Genomic DNA, 17,679 nt, shown 5'->3' with positions numbered 1-17,679 from the left:
CCATCAGGGGGAGGGACTTGTGCAGACACAAAAGCCTGATGGTGCTGCCACAAGTGACAGAAAACAACAGAGACGCTGAAGGAGACGTTTTTTTGACTGAGCTGCGACCATGAGGAGACCAGACCAACAGTAGAAGACGTGGGAACAGATGCAAGTGTATCTTCAGCTCTGCATCTGACTGAAGGTGAGAAATAAGTTACAGCTGCAGTCAGTTTGTGCCATTTTAAGTGTGACATGAAACTTACCAGATAGGAAGTTTGTGGTATCTGTTTGTACTGTTTTATCTTCACTTTTTTGTGTGTAGATATGTGTTTACTGCTATATTGCACAGTGGATTACTAATTCAGACAAAATGTTTCACAACATATACCCTGCCCTAATTACCCAAATGCTCTTTTCCTCTCATTTGTAATCCTGTTATAATCACAGTAACTAAACTCTGTTACACTGACCAGCTTGGCACAGTTTTATGAGTTGTACTTATTAAGTAATGAAGCCCCAATCAGCATTTAGACAGATTAGGGGCTATTTTTTATTTCCTTAACTGGTCAAGTTAAAGTGTTTAAACTTTCTCAATACCACGGTGAAAGTACATACATCTCTGAGATGGAATGCCATACGGCAAGCTGGGGCATGTAGTAAACATTTTCATCACTCTGGTTAGAAATCTACAGGAACTCCTCTTTGCATCAGCAGGATTGGACTTGCGGAGAAAAAAAAGATAGCCGGATAGACAGACAAGAGGACGGACTGGCTTTAGTGGTGCATATCAAGGAGATCACCATCAATGAAGACACCCGGCATGGCGGTATTCAAGCAACAAAATGTGGATGATTTCTATGAAATTGGAATGGAACTAGGAAGGTAAGTAATTTTCTAAACTGTTTAATGAAGCAGTAGAAGGAGTGTACAGAAAATGATCCTCCTCACTTTGAGTGTGATTCAGCTCGCCCCTGTATGCCTGAGTGGTCCTCATGTGTGTGTGTGTGCGGGGGTATGCAAACAGCTGGCCTGTTGAAGCTTGAAATTGGGAGTGTCGGTGTGTTTAAGTTGGCTGAGGTTTACAGCAAGAGATAAAGTTTCAGGTAAACGCACTCTAAGAAAACAAGTTCTGTATGGGTACAATATGTTAAATGCAGTAGAGAGAATAGACTCACATTTACTGTCTATTCAAGACTACAACTCTCATTCAGGGTGGAGGATACATGTGTTGGCTGGTGAGCGGGAGTACTAACCAAGCCCATACAGAGCAGACATAAAGGAAACTGTGTCCCATGGGGAAATAAATTATAGGAAGTTGGCAGAGTGCAATATGGACTGAGGAAGCTACAAATCCATTCAGCACAGAAGGACAGCTTGGGCATGTGCACCACTTGCTAACAGAAAGATAGGGTGTGAAGGGAAAGCATCTGACATCTCACCTTTCACTGCTAATCAAAAATATACACTATGTCCCAATGTTTGCTGGCCATTTAACTTCTTTGACACACCCTATGCTGTTGAAATGGGTTCTCCAGCTGCGTATATATGCTTTTGTGTCCAGTACTTACGGTATTCCTCATATATTTTCCTTTATGAAATATTCAAGTGCATCTGTGAAGATTTCAAGGGGGAAAACACAAGTAGGCCGATGTAAAGAGGGATGTGACTGTCTGCACTCTCCCACTGTTTCAGCAGATATGTTTGTATTTGGCAGTAGCCATCTCTTATGTTATAGTCATCATACTGTTTAATGTAATGTCAGACCTTTAATAAGAACAACAGTTGTATCATCTTAGGTTTGGCATGTATAGTTTCAAGGGCAAGGCCTACATTGTCATCATCTTTTCAAATTAGCTGAACATCTTTTGGAAATAATTTCAAATTCACAAGCACTCCTATTTGTTGTTTGAGTCAAACTTTTAATTGTGGCGGTGTAAACAATGTAAACCATAAAGCCTAAATGCAGCAGTAGTGGTAGCTACATCACTTTGAGGTTATGGAGCCTAATTAAAATTGTGTCCCTTGAAATGTTTAGGCAGATGAAAGAGAAGTTGGCAAACACAGGCATAAACAACCAACTCTTGGTATTGGCCAATATAGGTCTATATTATTTTTTAAATATATGCGCCTTTAGGCTAAACAATCGGTTTCTGTATTGGCCAAGAATTTTCATATCAGACAGCAGTGCATCACTAATTGACTCATGAAACACAACAGCATTTTATACTGTATTATAGTTTAACTTTTTTTTTTACTGTGGAAATGGTATTATTTTTTCCTTGTATAGGTATTAAAAAGGTCTTAAAAGTCAATAAATTTGAAGTTGAGAATTGAGCAGAAACGCTGTATTAATAAGAACAACTTTTATGTTACCGGGTACATTGGATTTGCTTTCTGAAGAGCGTCAAAGTATCTGAACCAACAATAATTTATTAACAACTTATTAACATTCACACACTTGATGGATTATTGTAAGAACCATTTAGTAATGGTGTATCAGCAGATGATTAGAGGGGTCTTCACAGTTAAGTAAAAAGCTAAAAAGACAAGCCAGAAGTTGTTTTAATCAACAGCTTTTAACTGATAACTATTAAACATTGGTGAAATATTTATTAAAGGCTCCCTCCACTAAAAAATTAGTTATTCTTACTCTCACCTGACTGCATTTGAGCTTCACTGTGCAGAGTTTGACATTAGAAGACTGTTTTCACATTCAAAGGGGGAAAGTTTCTCCATGCTCACCTTAAATCTGAGTTAAAGGCTTGTAGCTACAAGCATGACTGGTGACATCACAACTAGTTTGGAAGCTAATCATGGTCCCGTATGAACTTACACAAGTGTGAAACTTGAAGCCTCCAGTGCACAAACATTGCACAAAGTAGGAGATGGCATTTAGTCAGTTGTAAAGCCAATGGTTGAAAATGTATAACCTTTATAAAAAAGATTATGAAAACATGATAAAGGTTTTAGAAAACTCTTTCTAAAGAGTTTCTAAATGGTTTATGAACTCTTTTTAAACCCATTCTAAAAGTTGCTTCATTGTAAAGTGCTTCTGGTAACAGGACTGTCTGACGATAAGGAAACGCACCATCTAAAGACTGACAATATCATTGTGTTGTGGTGATGCTGAAAGGGTGTTACTTGAAAAGAGCCCAGCATTACTGTCAAGAGATATAGAAACTTGTGGTTAAAAAGGCACAGATGTCTGAAACTGAAAACGTATCTGAGAATTTTATCACCAATCTGGCAGCTAAATGTTTTCCTTGCAGTTATTTTGTCTTGCTGTGATGGGTTGGTAGTGAGTTTTGGAGGGTTCAGCCCACTCCACCCACAGTTTGTGACAGCCTCTTGGGTTCAGACCTCTCCATACGCCACAAAGGAAAGTTACTCAATTGTCCTCACAAGAGGGTGGGGAAAATTTGATGAAGGGGGCCAAAAACTGATTTGTATTTAAGTATTTAAGATGTTCTCTCCTCTGTGGAACTGTTGAGCCATTCATATGAAAGTCAGTTCATCATAACGTCCCCCTTGTTGACAGATTTTAATGTCATAGGGCCCCACGCAGTTGTACTCAATGTTTCTTTCCATACTGACGGAGACTTTTTAGTAAACCTATCTGTAAAACAACCCTTTACTTGAAATGTGAGGCATTTACTGACCTGTCTTCCCGTCTGATTGATGACTACTGATGATGACATACAGTAGGAAGTGTCACAGTGTCAGCCCACAGCTGCCACTAGCCTTCACACGAGACTGTTGAGACTGGTGAGCTGTTACCATAGATGTATCATAAGAACTCTCTCTTGGCTGTTACACAAGTGTCTGCGTCAAGGCAAGACTGGGAAAAAGGACTCTACCTGTCAACAACAGATTCCTTCCCCAAGAAGCTTTTATACATTTACTGCTTTCTTTACTAGATGCCAATACCGTGGTGACCATCAGACACTGCGTGTGCCTGTAATGAATGAAACAACGTCATCTTTGTTAGTTATCATCAAGCAACGACAAGAATTAACAGGATGCTCCGTTGGATAGGAAGTGCCATTGTTTTTGCGTGCCTGAACAAAAATAAAGGCTTGTCAACTTCCTCCAAATTTTAAACTCTGCCTATGGTAGCATGCACTTGCATCATAGTGGGTATGAGTCCTTCACCTTTGTGGTGTTTTTTGTTTTTGCCATGCCAGTGGTGTGGCTGGTGATGTCGGTCCACCATTTTGTTCCTCGAGTCTTGAGCCCAAGACAAATTTCCCTTCGGGGACAATAAATGATATCTTAACAACTGTTACAGTTGTTAACAACTGTACAGGCATTCATGTACCCATTCATTCTGGTGATCCAACTTTTCATCTAGCACCATCAGGACAGAATCTTACTTAAAACCAGTGGTTTTCCCATCACCTTTAGCTGTACTTTGTGTTAAGTATCAAGTTAACATGCTAAACTAAGGATGTGAACATGGTAAACACCTGCTAAACATCACCATGTCAGCATGCTAAAGTTAGCTAAATTTGAGCTGAAAGCATCACTGTACCAAAGTACAGCCTGGCAGAGCTGCTCACATGGCTTTAGACTCCTGTTATTAAATTACTCAAATCTCTAGTTCCAACTGAACACAGGAACACGGAAAAGGTCACACCACATGTTATGCAAAGTGTTTCCCAGTTACTGCAATATGTGTAATTTGTAGAAATAGTCAGTACATTCACACAGAAGGAAATTAATTACGAGTTTTCAGTTTGCAGAAGTTTGTCGTCTTTGTAGAGGACGCAGGGAGTGCAGCAATGTACATTTAAGGCCACCGTGTTCACACACTGGATGTGTTGAAGTGAAAAGAACTGACAGTCGCGAGGTGGACAGGTGCTGCTGATCGTCCCAGTAAAGTGCTAGAATTTCTCCAAAGGGATTTACATGATGTATCTATAGCAGCCACAGTAGGCGTGCGTGTACAAGGAGCAGAGGATAAGAGTGTGTGTAGTCAGACATTCCTGCTGTCGAATAAGTGAAAAATGTGTTTATACAGTGCAGCCCGATACAGGGAACTCCGTGTTGGCCTCTTGTCTTGGACATTCCCAGAGTTCCCGTTTGACAGAGGTCAACCCGTTACTGTCAGCACACTCATACAGCCCTGCCTCTCCATAGATGCTTTGTTGAGACTGGACCACTTCAAAACCAGTGAGAATCTACAGTGTCCTGAACACTTCATGATGCAAATGTTGAGATATTTCATACTAATAGCAGATAAAGCGGTTGTCAAATTGTGTATTTGGGTTATTAAGCATTTGTTACTCTAGATAATACAGCTTTTCATCCTCTGACATGACAAAAATGATATTTTTCTGCAATGATGAATGTGATCAGCTTTTCCTTTCTTCCTCCACTTTCACTTCACAGATGGTTGGGGTGGTTAGGGACAGGGCTTGGTCAATTATGAATCTGGCCGTCTTTGTCACGCTGCCCCAGAGGTTGTTCAGTTGAGAAATGTGTTTAAATATTGGGCCGGCGCCACTTGTCCGAGCATTCCTCCAACCTTGGCTATGGATAATGACCTTCAGCTGTTGGGAGTGGAAACTCTGTGGAGAGATGGTACTTTCAGCCCCAGTGGCCAGCTTAGAGCTAATGCAGCCGGCACGCCTGGCCCGTTGTGGAATACCACTCCCAGCATCACTGCTCTCTCCGCTGTTACTTTACACTCCACAGCAACGCTAAAGTAAAGCCCCTGCAATGACATTTGTGTTGTGCACTGTCTCGGGTTTGGGCTACAACCATCAACACGAGGGGTTATTCCGTTCAGTCTTGCTTAACAGGCGAATCAAGGACACTGTTGCTGCTGCCATGTGACGATTCCTCCCCTCGGGGTACTTGCCTGTTTTTGCAAGTGGAATTCATTGAGTGACTTACCCTCCTCCTCAGTTCACACATTATCGTAGTCATCTCTAACAGGGTCAACCTTTCAGATGTGTCTCAGGGGTGGAAACGTCCTGTGAATAGAACAGATAGAGGGAGCATTTCAGATTCCATGCTGCTCTGCTTCAGCCCCATGCAGCATGTGTGTGTGTGACTCTTTGAAGACCATTGTTCAAAGAGTCTGTCCCGCATCCTCTGTTGAGACATATTCTCAACGTAATCTGACCTTGACAGTGTTTTTGTTGCTGTGATAAGAAGTAAATTGTCTCAATAATAACCACCTGGGGCTCTGTGATTTTAAGCAGGTGAAATGGATACTTCTCTAGAACCTGGAAGCGTAAAAATTGTTCAAGAACATTCTTCATTAGTAGACACAAAGGGTGGCACAACACCAGGAACACCTGTGCAACCTAAAGCAGTGCAATTAATACTACTGTACTTTTGTGAAGCGTATAATCTTGTTTCTTTTTTTCAGATTGTGTCTTCGACTGCCTACAAATGTTGATTTAAATGCTTTAAGGCCATAATTTGCAGTGTTGCTTGCTTATATTGTAAGATGTACCAACTATTCTGCCCCCTTAGTAGAAAATCTGGGCTTACATAGTAACAGTAAACCTCAGAAACTGATGTTTTTGTGTACTTGAGCAAGGCAAATCTATTGGAAGGCTTAGTTAAACGCCTCAGTGGAGCTGCTCCCAGATGTGATTGTAGAACTGAGTAAGCACAGCACAGGGTGTGCCTCATAAAGAGCAAACTGGCTCAATCGTCCCACACTGAGGCGGTAAGGGAAAGGTTATTGAGTCAGAAGGGTTACCTAAAACTACAAAGATGATTATGGCGGTATAAACATTCGCATATAATCCGCTGTTTGTTTTGTGATGAGCTGGAGCTATGAGTGTGTCAGCACACTTTGAAAGTACAAGTGTAACCTGCCGTATGAAATGAGCTTGGCAGGAGCTCAGTGGGTATTTGTATGTTTCTGGACTGTTGAACAAACTGTGTTTGTTTGAGGCAGCCGTTATCAGCAGCTCCTCTCAGCGTTCCTCCTTTCTACTCTTCCTCCAACTCAGCAGGCCCTCTTCTTCTCCCCAGCAGCACAAGCAGCAACAGCAGCAGAGAGGTGGCAGGTGGCGAATGAGCCTGCGAGCAGAGCTATTCTTAGCCCACTAGACACCATGATAATAGTGGACACAGACTGGACAACCTCTCTCAGCCACCCTGGAATCTCTGTGTGGACAGTTATGTCCAAAACATACAAAAGGCCAGCCAGTTATTATCTGTTTCCCTTCTTTGTGAGGTCTTTCACATTGTCTAAAAATACATGTCCAAGCTACACTGTGGAATAAACAAATAATCATAATTAGCTTTAATATATTTCAGCCAAACATTGTAGTCTGTATGCATACTTTACTGAGTATTCCTCTTGTCAAAGATAACGTTCATCTTCCCCACTCAGAAACTCTCTTGCAGCTCTGCCACCACCCTCACCCTCATCTCTTCCTGTGGGATGACACTGAAGGGTCAGTGACTGAGAGGGTTGTTTTCACAGTCTGAATGTATAGAGTGGGCAGGTCAGCCCACAGCAGCAGGAAACGTGTAAAGTAGCAGGAGTGGCAGCAGGCTTTGTCAGGTCTGAGATTACAAGTGCTGCTCTGATAATAAAGCCATGGAGACTCACAACATATATTTAACTGGGCGACAGCGCTGGAAAATGTTTTCACACTTCTCATTCAGTCTGTCAGTGGGTCAGTTATGAGTGAAATGACTCTGTAGTTATGTTAGGGGAGAGTGACAACAAAGGAAAATGTTACACCGAGTTTATTGATGGAGCCGTGCCAGCGTTCTTAAAGTCATTTGAAGTCATTAACCCATGTCATAAATACATATCCACAGGCTGTAACATGCATAACAAGAACTCAGTAAAAACTGAAACAATGATCCACTGAGAGATGAACTGTAAGCCACACCTCTGTTGTGAAATATTCAGCGTTTTTGGGATTGTTTCAATGGACTGATCTCATGAGGATGGCTAGAAATTTGGCAGGAAGGTTGCTGGAGGGGGAGGACAGCAACTCTGTCCACACTGCCGGCCTATCTGATTGTTCTCTTGTCTGTCTGGGAAACAGGAAGTGATGGGTTATACCGCAATATTTCAGTAATTTTTGACACTCAACTTCCTCCCATACGTTATAGCTATATCCTGTTGTTAGTTGATGAGAAGTTCATTTAAAAAAAAGATACCTAAAGAAACAAAATTTAACACAAACAATATTTTTCAACAGCAATAATAGCATTAAGTGATGCCAGTCTTTTTTTTCTGTTTTGTGTCTGTAGTGGGCAGTTTGCAATTGTCAAGCGCTGCATAGAGAAGAGCACAGGTGTTGAATATGCAGCCAAGTTCATCAAGAAGCGCCAGAGTCGAGTCAGCAGACGTGGTGTAAGAAGAGAGGAGATCGAGAGGGAAGTGGACATCCTGCAGCAGCTCCAGCATCCCAACATTGTAGCGCTGCACGACGTGTATGAGAACCGCACGGATGTGGTGCTTATCCTCGAATTGTGAGTCACTGCATCATCCAACAACACATCACCATATCCTTACATTTAAAAGAACAGAATCCCCTCATGCTTGCCAGTTTACACCGGTGTTTAACCTTAAAACATCCAAACATCTCCACACAATCATTCGTTTTTTGCATTTCTCCTGCAAAAGAAGTCAAAGGATACTTAACATAACGCACAGCATCTTGTTTTAATATAAAACATCAGTGGAACTTTTTGAATGTTTCAGACCAACAATGGTTAAGTTTTGTCTGTGCATAGTAACAGTTCACTGTGAGTTTGTATCTGTGTACACAGATTGTTTGTTGAACCTGTGTTTGCTGAAAACCTCTGCCAAGATCATGTGTGCCAGAAAGAACCGAGTGTCTCTCACAGAGTCGATAACGCTTGTGTTGAAAAGAGGCCTCAGATGACCTCATCTGTGTCCAGCAATTGCCTGGGAACATGGAGGCACCAATTAGGACTAATTGAAATATCAGTCCAATTAAAACTGGGATGAATTGACTGACATTTTTCTGTTCAGCTGCAGGATCATGATTCATTCAGTCAGTTATGTTTTCTTTGTATGAATGTAAAAGAACATTGTGCTTATGGGCTGCCAACTGATCAAAGGACACTTTAAACCAATTGCAGCTTTTCAGAAATTTTAGTATGAAAAGAAAGAGAGCTAGATTGCTTCATAAGTAGGGCAAAATGACACAAAACAGACCTGAATTGTTGCCACAAACAAATGTATTTAAGGCATCCTGAACCAGCACATCCAAATCCTGAGAACACACTTTAGATAACCTTCAAGAGAGCCCTCGCTCCAGATTATCTGAGCCCACAGGATGAGTCCTTAAGTGTCTGTGTGTATGTTACAGGGTTTCTGGAGGAGAGCTGTTCGATTTCTTGGCTCAGAAGGAGTCTCTCAGTGAAGAGGAGGCCACTCAGTTTATCAAACAGATCCTCGATGGAGTCCAGTACCTCCACGCCAAGAGGATCTCACATTTTGATCTAAAGGTACAAAAGATCCATAAGTGACATTTGTGCATCACATGTAAAACTGTATTTTGCTCATATCGTACTGTACGTACATGCAAGGTTGAGCATGTGAAACTGTGAAATATATATAGCAGGTGTCTAATGTACATGCCGGTAGAGTTTTGCTATTCTGAATCACTCATCCTTCCTGTTTTCTGTGGCTGAGGTCCAAACTCTCAGATACAGACACCTCAAGGTTATCTCATCACTTTCAGAGCGCAGTGTCGCCCACGCTGCTCGCTGAAAGTCACAGCCCTGTTTTTTTCTACAGCTGCGGCTCCTCACTCTCTACGCTTTTCATTTGGCAATTAAGGAAAAAGAATGCACAGTGAAGGGCTTGATTCAGACCTTCCCGAGGCTTTGACCTTCAGTGCACGATGACAGATTTGTGCACTAATTAGTGCTTAACATTTACTGCGAAATCAGAAGGTTAATAGTCAGTCAAGGAAAATGTTGAAACTGTTGTCCAGTTAGCATAGATATTACAGCTGTTGACCTTTACATTGATTTATAGGAATCCAGAGTAACTCTAGAGGGTTTGTAAATCCCCCCAAAAATATGCTTAATTGCTTTCATATTACACCATAACAATTGTTGCAATGTTTTTCTTCAACGCTTACGCAAAAGGCGCCTTTCACCAGGTAACATCTATTATTCAGTGTTGTTTATGTATTTCCCAATCTTGGTATTAGCTGAAATCTGCTGACAAATGTGCCTCCCTGTGTTGTTCTTTTTGTACTTCAGCCTGAAAATATAATGCTACTGGACAGGAATGTTCCTCTACCCCGCATCAAACTCATAGACTTTGGACTGGCACACAAAATAGAAGCTGGGGCAGATTTTAAAAACATTTTTGGAACCCCTGAATTTGTTGGTAAGTGCTTTTCGAACAAGTTTTCAGTAGTGAGAAAAGTGTTTGCACTGTAGGACATTTTAAGAAGAAGGCTTGGTGTTTTGCCTGGCGCTGTTTGTGATGCAGGAGTGTGTGCTGTCTATTTTCAGCTCCAGAGATAGTCAACTATGAGCCACTGGGATTGGAGGCAGACATGTGGTAAGAGCCTTTAATTACCTCTGACTCTGCTCCCTTCCATACAGCAGGCTGCAGTACATAACTTTGGATTAACCTTGTGCTGTTTTTTCACAGGAGCATTGGAGTCATCACATACATACTGTAAGTTGGGATGATTCATGACTATGAAGGGGGATCTTAATGTACCTAAAGGGATTTTCGAGGAAGGTCTTAGTCAGCGTATGAATGTTTTTGCTGCCGTTTCAGCTTGAGCGGCGCGTCACCTTTCCTCGGTGACACAAAGCAGGAGACGCTGGGAAACATCTCGGCGATGAACTACGATTTTGACGAGGACCTCTTCAGCAATACAAGCGAGCTGGCCAAGAGCTTCATCAAGCAGCTCCTGGAGAAGGACACGAGGTAAAAGTAACGGGTCTCTGACAAACAGCAGAACAGCTGAAGGTCAAAGGTCATGTCTGACAATTCCAACACAAAGCCCAGTAAGGTTTCACAGCAATAAATCCTAAGCACATTAAATATGCGGTCCTGATCCAAATGAGAATGAAAGGGCAGCCAGTCCACAGAAATCTAGAGCAAAGGATTTGGGCACATTTCTTTTTGCTCAAATTCACTGACACCATGTGATTCACTAAATGAAATAAGCTAAATAAACATTATTTATACTTTAAACTAATTACCGGAAGCAAAGCATTTGTATATACTTATCTGTCTGTGTAAATGTGATCTTGTTGTTGCTTAACACATGTTTCCATTTAAATGCACCCCCAGGAAACTAAATATTCTTGCGAAAGTTGTGGTGACCTGAAAGTATTCCTGAGAGTTTCATATCCTAAAGCATGATCGCTCACCCTGCCCTGGGTGTATTTACTCAGCTGCGGTTTCTTCTCCTTTCTCTCATCACTTTAGAAAACGGATGACTATACAGGACGCCCTCAGCCATCCTTGGATAAAGGTATGCACTTGGTTTATTCTATATTATAGCATGTTTCTGTATTCTCTGTAACTGCTGTCAGAACTCCACCCAAAAATGTTTAACAATATGTAACTGTAGTTAGTGTCAAAGGTCACATTAGGGTAACAGGGTCATTTCTCCTAGGAGAGACAAATCCATCTTTAAATGTGTGAAGAAATTTGAATATAGGCTCAAAATCCCAGAGTACACACCCGTTATCTGCCTATATGTTCCTTCTATTGCACCACAGAAACAGTATATCGTATCCATCACTGCACCACAACCCCCACTCTGGGAATATTTATTTCACCCTTCACCTATCAACAAGCTCCACACATCTGAGCTGTCTTTTACCGTCTGAAAGTTCAATAGCTCTTTTTTCGAGAAATGTCAGCGAACTGAAGCAAGATCTCACTAATTGTGTTTTTAATGGCATGGACATTTAACACCCTGTAACATAGAAGAAGTCTACTCCAACACTGGCTGCTGAAATGCATGTGAATGGTGTTTTTGCTGTGGAGTCATCATCCTGTTTGGATACAAGCATGAAGGCAGGAAACATAACACACTCAACAGGAATGTCTGTTGTCTGTTGGCGCTCATACCTGCCATGGCTTTCGCTATAGGGTCACACACTAATCCTTCATCTGCTGGGACATTCACCGCTACGTGTGTTTTCAAGATGCAACAATGAGACAGCCTCTCACTCAGTGTTCCTCCACCCTTCTGTCTGAAGTCCTGTGGCCACATGGAGGACAGCGCTGCCCCTGAGGCCGAGAAGAAAGTGGAGCAGCTGAAGACGAAGCGTCTAAAGGAGTACACCATCCAGTCCCACTCCAGCATGCCCCAGAACAACACATATGCCAACTTTGAGCGTTTCGTCCATATGGTGGAGGACATCAACCTGATGCAGACGGGGCTGTCAGAGGTGGCAGGGGCCCGCCACACCCTGCAAGGTGACATAGAGGCACTGCTCGCCATCTACAACGACAAGGAAGCCTGGTACAAGGAGGAGAGTGAGACTGCGAGGAAGCAGCTCTCCCAGGTCTGCTATGAGTTTCGTAAAGTGGAGGCCAACAGGAGGCTGCTGCAGGAGGACATGAAGGCCGTAGACGCCAGTCTGGAGAGCATCAGCGGGAAATACCAGCAGAGACAGAGCCAGCTGGACACTCTGAGGCAGGAGCTAAACTGTGAGCTGCAGTGGCTGCAGGAAGTGATGAGCTCTCTGCATCCAGAAGGAGCCAACGGCAGCATTCACAGCAGCAGTCTGAATACGGACATGAAGCAGGCGCTGAAGGAGCTGCTGCATCAGTCCTGTGGAGGGGAACTGTGCCCCGAGGCTAAACAGCCACTCACAGAGTCTGGCTAACCTGAGTGAAGACACACTTTTATTGAGCTTTGATGAATCTTAACATGTTTATGGAAATGAGACTCTTTGAATTCAACACACTGATGTTTTTTCAGCAACACAAACTTTTGAATGTATAGCTGCGTAGTCTTGACATTTTGCTTAGTCCTAAGATTTTTTCCTTGAATATGCTCTGTAGTACGATAGAGTTGGTTAAAGGAATTCTTCGACACTTCGCATTTTGGGAAAAAACACTTATTTGCATCCTTGCTGAGAGTTCAGTAAGAAAATCGATACACTGTCATGTCTTAATAGTAAATATGAAGCTACAGCCAGGAGGTGGTTAGCTTAGCTTAGCTCAAAGACTGGAAGCAAGGGGAAACAACTAGCCTGGCTCTGTCCAAAGTTTTTTTTTTTTTAAATCCTTCTATGTTGTATCTCTTTTGTTATGTGCTGGACTATTTTTGGGCACATAACCTCCCATAAAACCACAACTTCAGTTTTTGTACGGATTAAAGAGATCTAAAGTGTCATTTATTGAGCTTTAGAGGTATTGCTAGTACTGCTAGGCATATTTTGTTTGAACATAGCCAGGCCAGCTGTTTCCCCTTGTTTCCGGTCTTTATGTTAAGCTAAACTAAGCTAAGCTAACCATTCTCTGGCTCCAGCTTCATATTTACCATACAGACATGACAATATTATCAACCTTATTCACTAATTTTCAGCAAGGAAGTGTATTTCCCCAAAATGTCACCTATTTCTTTAAGTGGCAAAAATGATGGCACATAGTTACCTTGAGGTGATATTAAGCAAACAATGAAACAAGATTAATTTATAGATGCCACTGGTCTTTTGACAATGAAGATAAATGTTGAATGCGTCCGTTTTTTCTGTGTCATGACTATAAGACAGCAATTCTTTTCAATGGAATGTATCAGAAGTTCACATTTTTGATTGATTTATTTTTTCATTCCATTTTAATTTTTAGCCTGTATATTGATGTAAATTGGTTATCCATTTGTAAAGTTACATGTGTAGACACAAATTATTTTTGTCAGAATATTTTTTTTATTAATTCAAATGTGCACTTTTACTGAAGATTGACTATTTATTTATTTTAGATGCCTTTTTTTTATTTCTTTCTTGGAGATGTTCTTGTAAAAACAAGAAAATTAACATCTATCCAGATCTTATGTGTTTAAAGACTTGTCACACCCTTATCTGTGTCATTTTAGCATCTCTACAAATGTACACGCCTCACACTTTTTGGCTTCAGTTTTGATGTGCACACTGACATTTCTCACTGTTGTCAAAAACACTGAAATAAATGCTTATCATTTATTATGTATCCAATGTCCACATTTTTGAAAATGATCAGTTTATTTCCTGTTGTATTTCAGTTTCCACTGTCAAAATCAGACAAATATCTTAGCAATCTGTTATTTTACTTTAATATGAGATAGTTAAGATAGTTCCTCTGCCATTTCATCCCCCTTATGTCTCTACAGCCTTCTAATCCCAGACAGGCCATGGTGAAGAGGTTGTCAGTGGTCAACTTGGAGAACTTCAAAAGACAGTACGCCAGACGCAGATGGAAGGTAAAGTATTTGAAGAACAATTAGATCGTTTTTCTTACAGCAATCCAAAAATGTTACTCTTGATTTGATTGTGTCTGTTATTTTGTCTGTTTTCTATAGTTGTCATTCAGAATTGTGGCTCTGTGCAATCATTTAACGCGGATCATGAAGAAGGGCCAGAAGCTGCCTGAGCAGGATGGGGTAGGTGTAAATCAAACATTAAACTGGTTCAGTTTGGACTTCAGAGCAACTGTATTTGCTTAGATTAGTAATTCAGTAGCTACTATCTGAGCTGACTTGCATTGAACTCATCACATAACATGTTTAAAACGGCTACTGTAGACATTCTGCTTATTTAAATGAAATTTTTAAAAATCTTCATTTTTGTGGGTCTTCTCCAACTGTGATAGAATTGTCATCACCTTTCACCAAACCAACAATGGCACAGCTGTTTCTTTAACTCAATCATTTGTTCATTTTCAGAGGGATTGTGAAAGTGACCAAGAAGAAGAAATCCTCAAGAGAAGACCAAGGACCAGAAAGAGAAGCAGCACTTCCTGAGAGCAAAAACCAGTGTCAAGTGTGTCAGTCGACGATGTTCCTGTTGCAACAGTGACTCTGCACTCTTTGACACACACATTGCAGCTGTCACTTGTCATAAAGAATCAGCCTCAGTATTTGAATGACTGCTGAAGATGCAGCGTTTTCAGTGGTCAAAGCAACTTTGTTTGTCTTGGTGACCGACAAAACCAGCAGATCATCTGCTGTGTGTTAGATAGCCATTTCTGAATTAGAGCTACTGTTTTCTGGCATAAGAAGATATAACTGGATTATTGTTGACAGGAACTGAGAAGCCGATGTTAGCACATGCACAAGAATGGAGGCAGCTTCCTCTAATAACTGCAGTCTTAAAAATGCTTCAGCTGTTGTTAGACAGCCAAGTGTTGACAGAGAGTTAGACTCTGTTCTTTTTATTGTGCAGGCTGCGTGTGGGGATTTACAAGAGGTGTTTTGTCCAAAGTATTGTCAGATAAAGGGTGTTAGCACGGCAGGGTGGCGAGACAGTAGCAGATTTTCATAACCAAATGTTTACACATTGTTCTGCTTAACGTACAGTAATGTCATACAACACAGTTTACTCTTCATTTGCCACATCAAGAATAATTACCTGAAGCCTGTATGCTATACAAAGCCATCTGTGTACTGTAACTCAGCATATTTTTAATTACTGTAAATTACTCATGTCTAATGAGACAATCATTACATTTCGTCCTGAGCATACATAATGGCAGTATATAAATAACTATCTATACATATGTGAAAGACATTTCACCGTTGTATTTCTTAATGCAGTTGTTTGTTCTTGATATATTTTGATGTATTTATGGTGTAAATATATATGTCAGTCAAATGTTTTATCTCAGTTTCACTTGTATCTTACATCCGCTGTTTTAAAAACAAATACATAATTTTCTGTTCACTTGTATGTATTGTAAATTGAAATGTTTAATAAATTAATGACTATGATTGTTTTTTTTTTTTAGTTTTAATAGGGTTGGTCAAAAATGAGAGACTCCATGACAATGTAAAAATCAGAACATGCCATCATGATATTAGTAATTGCCATTAAACCTGTTACATGTGCTTTTTGGGCACTCAAATAAAAAATATAGTTTTGTTTTTTTTAACTTTGAGCCCCATGACAATCCATGATTATGACGATATGTTTTTCTAGGAGTTTGGAGAGTGAAAATCCACTGGAGACATGACACATCATTTTTACAATGTGATGTCCTAAACCGGTTTTCCACCTTAAAACCAAATGAGAATGTGAAAAGGACAGACATACCAGTGTCCCTTGACAATAAATACATTATTTATTCTCTGAACATCAATATGCACTAATTGTTATAGTTAACTTCCCTTGTTGCCGACTCACATTTAAGATTGATTTTTCATCCGGCCATTGGTCAATTATTTAGTCTCACAACAGTGATGTTGTTTAGGCGCAGTTAGGCTGAAAGAGATTGGAGGGATAATTTGACCTGAACTGAATACATTTTTGGCAGTGATGCAATCTAGGCCAGCTCCACAATGATGGCAAGAAAGCAGTCATAATCAACAAGTGGGTCAGTCTGTAATCCGTAAGCCTGTTTGTGCTTCAGTATTATGTAATTACTTAACGTTCAGTTTAAGAACACAAACCATTTTAGACACACAATTGCATATTAAAATGTGGTCTAAATGTAAATGTTTTCGTCTAAACAAGAAACAATGTAAAAAAAATCGTTGGTGGGATCAGGAAAAGCTGATCTAAATTAAAATAAAATTTAATTTTGGCATTAACTCTCTACATTTTGAGTAAAAATGTACACACAGACAGCAAGATACATATCATGTAATACATGTTTTCCACAGCACTACTGTATACTAGACTGGGAAAAGTCCGTTGTGCTACAGTCCCCTTCTTTTATAATCATAACAAAAAGGTAAGATTTGGCAGTTGCAAGTGTTTCTTTTAAATAAAGTTTACTTTAATAAGATGACAATTTAGAAATGTGTTTTTGATATAAATCCTGGATTTTACAGTGTAATTTCAGCCTGTGTTACTGGAAAACAAGTAAAATTTTCTGATGTTTAAAGAGAAATGATTTGCAGCTATCAGACTTGTGACTTTGCACATCTTAAATCTTCTCTGTAATGACAGCACTGCAGTAGAGTGCTTGTGTGTTAGCAGTTCCCAATACTGTTTAATGCCAACCTGTAAGTTACTGGCATAAGATGAGATAGGAGAAAACATCTAGAGCATGCTCGGGTCGCTCATCTGTATTCTGACTGATGGAGTCTATCAAAAGGCTGGTGACTGTAAATATTTCAGTCATGTCTCACTGAAACATGAGCTGAGTCCTTTGTAGCTTTGTCATTGCTTGAGAGTGAAATGACATGCCTTCCAGTCATCCATTACAGTTCGGTCTGATGCATCTCATGTAACAGAGTCACAGCTGGTATGCTAGGATCAATTCTGTGGTCTACCAGTAACAGGGTTCTGGGATCACGGGATTCCAGCAGACTTATGGTGGGATGATCTGATGGATGGATCGTTCACACAGACAAATAAGGCGTGCTGTTAGAAATCCTATGCTGCATATGAAACACAAAACCGTGTCTGTCATTGAAAGAGACACGGATGTCTTTGTGGCAGTGTCTGACTCCCTGACGTGTCAAGAAGCCAAAAATGCCATATGAAATGTAGCTTGCATGAGGAAGGCAGACTGACCTCAGCATAAATGTTACTGTAAGTTAC

The 17,679-nt window shown here is 40.6% G+C and overlaps 1 protein-coding gene across 3 annotated transcripts; it reads left to right on the top strand.

The window, feature by feature from the left end:
• The first annotated feature begins 47 nt into the window (after nt 1-47).
• dapk2b (death-associated protein kinase 2b) lies at nt 48-15,981 on the top strand. 3 transcript variants are annotated; one of them, XM_042412983.1, is made up of 12 exons: nt 48-184; nt 665-864; nt 8,221-8,442; nt 9,309-9,447; nt 10,213-10,342; nt 10,471-10,519; nt 10,613-10,639; nt 10,745-10,897; nt 11,405-11,450; nt 14,307-14,396; nt 14,496-14,576; nt 14,859-15,981. In XM_042412983.1, exons 2-12 carry the CDS (start codon nt 788-790, stop codon nt 14,934-14,936), a joined length of 1,092 nt encoding a protein of 363 aa, XP_042268917.1. In that variant the 5' UTR covers nt 48-184; nt 665-787; the 3' UTR covers nt 14,937-15,981. The 3 variants fall into 3 exon arrangements, with proteins under 3 accessions (XP_042268917.1, XP_042268916.1, XP_042268915.1); XM_042412982.1 differs by lacking the exons at nt 14,307-14,396; nt 14,496-14,576; nt 14,859-15,981 and adding an exon at nt 12,187-13,144 and having other exon boundaries at nt 697-864; XM_042412981.1 differs by lacking the exons at nt 14,307-14,396; nt 14,496-14,576; nt 14,859-15,981 and adding an exon at nt 12,187-13,144.
• The last annotated feature ends 1,698 nt before the right edge of the window (nt 15,982-17,679 follow it).

The sequence above is a fragment of the Thunnus maccoyii genome, chromosome 5 (genome assembly GCF_910596095.1).
Source record: "Thunnus maccoyii chromosome 5, fThuMac1.1, whole genome shotgun sequence".
Lineage (NCBI taxonomy): Eukaryota > Metazoa > Chordata > Actinopteri > Scombriformes > Scombridae > Thunnus > Thunnus maccoyii.
The sequence above is the reverse complement of the archived record's forward strand: the minus strand, read 5'-3'. Positions and strand labels throughout refer to the sequence as shown.